This window comes from Heterocephalus glaber, unplaced genomic scaffold (assembly GCF_053883595.1).
Source record: "Heterocephalus glaber isolate CG9 unplaced genomic scaffold, H.glaber_assembly_v1.0 deba00001431, whole genome shotgun sequence".
Lineage (NCBI taxonomy): Eukaryota > Metazoa > Chordata > Mammalia > Rodentia > Bathyergidae > Heterocephalus > Heterocephalus glaber.
Genome location: NW_028258295.1, coordinates 3,922,670 through 3,929,079, shown reverse-complemented (window position 1 = coordinate 3,929,079; position 6,410 = coordinate 3,922,670). Strand labels below are relative to the sequence as shown.

Here is a 6,410-nt window from a genome sequence, read left to right as displayed (position 1 = left end):
CTCTGCAAGGCCAGCTTGTACCAAGTAAAGAGAAAAAAGGGTAAAAGCAAAAATATCTTGGAAAGTTAGGATAGCAACTTTTTCAAGACTTATCTCTCTTTTTATGCTATTCAAATCTCTAGAAAACTCGTAAAAACTTTTACAAATGGGTCCAAGAGTTGATGCTTAGTTCCCAAGCCTCAGGCTGATGTCAGTTCTAGGCCATTCTATGGGAAATCTGCTCAAGTTATTGGGAGAAGTCCACATTCAGGGCTTTGGGAACTGTTCTTTTCATGTGTCTGAGATCTTGTAATTAAAAGGTCATGCCTACCTCCCCAGCCACCTTTGTCACTCTCTAATCACTTATCTCAATCAATGGGTGGTTGGTGCACATACCTATCAGCCAGAACAGAGGGGATTGACAGCAAGGTAGCCAGGGTCCCATATCATCCTGCCAAGGTCTCAGTGTTATATCCCTGCATCAGGGTCCTGTGTTCCCACCACCACCCCTTCCTTAAGAGTGGCTACTGTGTGAAGCAAGATAACCTGGGGAGGAGTTGGAGTCCTTGCTTTTTTGCCCTCAATGGTAAAGATTGAACATCTGCTAAGGGAAAATACTAGAGGGAAAACAGGGAGTTCTGGCACTGTACTCCATGGACTGAAATTCTGACTGTGAAAGTTTCTGAAACCCAGGTTCTTAACATGCAAAATAGAAAATATATACATATATATATTTTTATATATATATATATTTATATATATATAAATATACATATATATAAATATACATATATATAATTCTTACTACTTCAATCATTGTTCAATAAATAAGCGATTTAATGTATGTAAAGTATGCAAGTGATGTGCAAACAGGAAGAGAGATGGAAAGAAGAGGAGGAAAAAGAGGATGGGGATGATGAGTAGGAGAATCATTATAAACTCTGCTTGCCTTTTCTAGATGGAAGAATAGAATAGTTAGGACCCTGACAGCACACACATATGCTGAAATAGCTCCATCAGAGAACTTGTTCATGGTGAAAAGTGTGGACCAACTAGATTCCAGTACTTCATTTAGGGGGAAAAGAACCACAAGACCAAAACTATCATGAATACCAAGCATCAAAACAGTTCAAGGTTTACATCAATAACAACCTTTTTTCATGCACCCTCAGAAGCACCATGTCCTGCCAGCTACAGGATGTTTAATCGGTGTGGGCTCTCATTAGTATGGGGACACTAGTTCACTGCCAGTGTTCCAGACAGGCAACTTTTCTGGGAAGAAAGACTGAGGAGATTCTCACTATGAATTTTATTGCTGACTACTTGATTTATAGGAGCCTGTGCTTCATTAGGGACCACAGAGTTAAAGCTCCAACCTGCCAACTTAATGCAGAGGATAAATATGTCAGATGAATATGTCAGATGAGTCCTTCACAGTACCCTTACCTTGGATTGTTAGACATTCTCATGCAGTGTAGTAAAATTAGATGACGTAAACCGAATCTCTTAGCCACCCTGACTAAAACTGGTATGGAGAGATAATGGTTTTCAATGCTATGTGGCTGATGCTTCATTCCCTCTGCAGTTCCACATGTTGTGGGAGATGCTTACAGGTCTTAGAGCTTGACAAAACTGGGGAAATGGATCGTGATTAGAATAATTTGTCACTAATTTCTCCTATTTAATTTTCAACAAATGGCTAACAGTAATTCTTATTATATCAAAAGTTTATTTTTGCCACAGATTTCATGAGATGGAGGCTTCCAACTCAGTCAGGGAACAATGCTGTTGTCTAAAATTTGGGCCAATTTGGGAGAAGTTCCAGTTGATTTAGGGAGAAGGAGAAGACAGTGAGGATCACAGATAAGGAAAACCATGATTGAGTCTTCCTGTTTGATCACCCTCACTTCTGCAGCTTTGCTATCATTTGTTAGGGTTGGGGAAGAGTACTGAAGGTCCATTTTAATGTCATTCATATTTTCCATTTACACAGAAATTTCCAATAAATAATGGCCACCAGAAATCATTCTATAGTTATCATATTTGTCTTAGTAGGATTGAATCAGCAACCAGAGCTCCATCTGCCCCTCTTTCTCTTGTTCCTGGAGATCTATGGGATGACAGTAGTGGGGAACCTGGGCAGAATGCTCCTGATTGACCTCAGCCCTCTACTTCACACTCCCATGTACTCTTTCCTTGGCAGGTTGTCCTTCATTGATCTCTGTTATTCCTCTGACATTACCCCCAAAATGCTGGTGAACTTCCTTGGGAAGAAGAATACAATCCTTTACTCTGAGTGCATGGCCCAACTCTTTTTCTTTGTGATCTTTGTGGTAGCTAAGGGTTACTTCCTGACTGCCATGGCATATGATCACTACACTGCCATCTGTAACCCACTGCTGGACAATGTGATCATGTCATCTTGGCTCTGCTCTGTGCTAATGCTGGTTTCCTTCATCCTGGGCATTCTGTCTGCTGTGGCCCATACAAGTGCCATGATGCAACTGAACTTCTGAAAATCCCACATCATCAGTCATTACTTCTGTGATGTTCTTCCCCTCCTCAATCTCTCCTGCTCCAACACACACCTCAATAAGCTTTTACTTTTTATCATTGCTGGGTTCAACACACTAGTGCTCACTCTTTCTGTTGCTGTATCCTACGCCTTCATCTTCTTCAGCATCCTTCCCATCCAGTATTCAGGGGAGAGGTCCAAAGCTTTTGGAATATGCAGTGCTCATCTCATGGCTGTAAGGATCTACTTTAGGTTTATCACCTACGTGTATTTCAAGCCTCCTTCATGTAACTCTCTGGACCAGGAGAAGGTGTCCTCTGTGTTCTACACCACAGCGATCCCTATGCTGAATCCGCTGATATATAGTCTGTGGAACCAGGATGTGAAGAAAACACTGAGGAGGGTCTGGATGGGAAGATGAATCTTGCTTTTGAAGATTGATAGATAGGAGAGATTAATAGTTTCAATTGAAATACAATCTTTATTGTATTTAAGATTTTGGCCTTGCTGAAAATCCAAACAATGGCCTCCAATATGCTAGGCAAGTGCTGTATTACTGACTTAATGAGCTATGCCCAAAACCCAAATATACATTTTAAAAAATGCTTTCAATCTACACTAGATTCCATGTTATCAATAAAATGAAAAAGAATTTTGTAAAGTATTAATATTCTTATCTTTTGATAAAAAAGTGAATTTTAGGTATTTAATTTTGTTAGTATGATAGAAAAGGAATGGGAGTTTAGATTATTTTCAGAGTTATTTTCTTCATAATGATCCCAGCTTGCTTACTGAATACCTGTTATTAAGGAGTTACTGAATTTTCTACTGATATGAATGTTAGGAGACATGCAACCTGGTCCACAGTATCATTCATTAATACTTGAGGAAAAAACATAAATCCACTTAGAAAAAAAGGAAAAGAGAAGAAAAAATATCTAGAGAACAAGAATGATAATTTTATTGATCATGCTTTAATATGTTTTTACTTGTTTTATTCAGCATATTAAAATCTTTATTTTCATTTCTTTATTTATTTTCATGGGACCCTGATGTCTTTCTAAGTCATGGAAGAAAGGAAGTATGTGCTCCAACCCATCATAACTGTTAGTGCAATTGGAAAAAACCAATTGGGAACATGAGAATTAAAAGAAGAAATATCCTAGTTATAGATGATATAATAGCTTACTTCTAAATTTATAGAGATTTAATGACAAAACTAATAAGGAGAATTCAGTAAGGTAACAAAAATTAAACTAACATTCAGAAATCAATACACAAATATAACTAGTTACAACAGGTAAATATTTTTTTCACAATTGCAGCAAAATTGTAAAATACATGTGATTGTGTTTTACAAATATGAAAATCCCATATGAGGGAAACATTTGAGTACTTTGAAGTGTATAAACCATAACTTGAGCTGAAGATGTGTTGCCTTTTTTTTACAAGGAATGACTCGACATTTAAAGATACCAGTTCATTGCAATTATTTTAAAAAATTAATGCAAATCCAACAAAAGCACCAAAAGATCTTTTATTTTTTTGGTTTTAGAAAATAATTTCAACTTTATTGAAGAATCAATATGTATGGATTAATGAAATTCAGTTGAAGTACATGAAACTGCATGTATGTAAAATGCCCAATTTCATGAGTGTTGAAATGTGTATAAACCTTGGAACCCCTCACAACACTTACCGTAATAAAGATTTCATTCAGTTTCTACTCTTTTTGCCTCTGTCCATATACAATAATAGATTTCCATTTTCTCTTTCTTTTCTTTCTTTCTTTCTTTCTTTTTCTTTCTTTCTTTCTTTACTTTGTTCTGTGTATGTCCTTGTATGTGTGTGTGTGTGTGTGTTTTGGTTTGAAGAGAGAAGGCATATAAATAGGCAGGTTAGGCTGACCTTAAACTCATTATATAGCCTAAACTTACCCAAGTCAGGTTCAGCCTCTTTCCTCAGCCTGCAAATTACTGGGATGACAGACGTACCCTGCCATGCCTGGTTAACTCAGCAAATTTTAAACTTGCATCAGTTATGTGTGACAGGTATAGCTGGATTATATCACAGCCAATACTTGATACCATTTCTTAGTTTCAATTTTATAAATTCTGATCTGTATGTTTTAGTACATATTCGCATTTTTTTGCTGTCTTTGTTGATAATAAACTAGTGATACTGATTCACAATCTTATTCTTCACATATTTATCTTCTTTTGAATTGTCTGGTTAAATTATTTTACCCTTTTTTATTGAGTGTTTGAATTCTTATTATTATTGAATTGTACATAAATATTTATCCTGGATGCACTGCAATCCTAAGGGCAACAGCTCTCTCACATATGAGTTCTGCAGATATTTTATCCCAATCTATGACTTGATTAGCATACTCTCAAAATGTTATCATTTGACAAAAACACGTATTTAATTTTAACCTCAAATTATCTTATTTAATTTATTTTTACACTTCTATAAAAGTTATTTTAATTAAGAACTTTACCTTTCAAATGAAAGATGCACAGTGGAACAAAGAAAGGGGGAGGAGTATCTATGAAGGAGATTTCATTTAGCAAAGAATAGACTTATTCTTTGGACTTCTCCCATGCTTGAGTGTCAAGATTATTTTCTTTCACAACCTAGCCTTATATGACTTCTTCTGAGTGTTTTACAGCTAGTTATGTGAGGAAGGAGACTATAAATGCCAATCTGCCCCAAATAGAAGAAAGACTTATCAAGAATTTAAGGAATCATACTACCTTGATATAGTTTACTCAAGGTGTGTGTGTTTGTGTGTGTGTGTGTGTGTGTATATGTGTGTGTTTTCTTAAGCTTCAATAAAAGGGTAACATCTATTACTTGTGGTAGAGGAAGGAAGACCAGGCTATTAATCAATAAAACAGAAAGGGAAGTTAATTTTAAGAAAACCAAAGGGACAAACTATCATCATGACCTTAAATTGTTCTGATATTAACTCTAGGGTGGGGCATACCTTTTCCTCATGACTTTTCTCAATACCTTCTTTACATCCTTATTCCTCAAACTGTAGATCAAAGGGTTCAGCATGGGAATTATTGTGGTATAGAACACAGATGCTGCCTTCTCCTGGGCCATGTTGTTACTAGATGCTGGCTTAAAGTACATGAATATTATAGATCCATAGAAGATGCCAACAGCCATAAGATGAGACCCACATGTACTAAATGTTTTGAATCTGCTCTCAGATGAGGGTATTTGAAGAATGGTGGCGAGTATGAAGGCATAAGAGATGGTGATGGGCACAGCTGTTGCTACCATGTTGAATCCACCTACAAATATGAACAGCAGCTTATTGAGGTAGGTGTTGGTGCAGGACAGCTCCAGGAGAGGAAGTATGTCACAAAAATACTGATGGATGACATTGTCCCTACAGAAGGAAAGCCTGACCATAGAAGCAGTATGGGCCTCAGCTCCAAAAGTTGCAATGACATAGACTCCTGCCACCAGTACATTGCATGCCTTTCGGGACATGGTGACATTGTACAGCAGTGGTTTACAGATAGCTACATATCTATCGTAGGCCATAGCAGTCAGCATATAGCACTCAGCAATAGCAAAAACACAAAAGAAAAAAAGCTGTGTCATGCACCCAGAATAGGAGATAATATTTTGCTCCCACATGAAGTTTCTCAGCATCTTGGGGGTAACAACTGAAGAATAAAACAACTAAGAATGACAAATTACTCAGGAAAAAGTACATGGGACATTGCAGGTTTGAACTGAAAGTGATTAAGAGGATCATACCCAGGTTTCCCACTATCGTGACTCCATAGATGACTAGAAAAAAGAAGAATAGTGGCAGCTGGACTTCTGGTTGGACTGTTAATCTCTCAAGGACAAATTCAGTCATGGTACAATAATTGTAACTGGCCATTCC

The 6,410-nt window shown here is 37.1% G+C and overlaps 1 protein-coding gene and 1 pseudogene across 1 annotated transcript; one reads left to right on the top strand and one right to left on the bottom strand.

The window, feature by feature from the left end:
• Positions 1-1,988: 1,988 nt before the first annotated feature.
• LOC101723475 (olfactory receptor 8D1-like) lies at positions 1,989-2,915 on the top strand. Its single transcript, XM_013067836.2, is given in 1 exon segment — positions 1,989-2,915. A coding segment is annotated over 1 exon segment (927 nt).
• Positions 2,916-5,470: 2,555 nt separating this feature from the next.
• Positions 5,471-6,410, bottom strand: LOC101720557 (olfactory receptor 8D1-like; annotated as a pseudogene).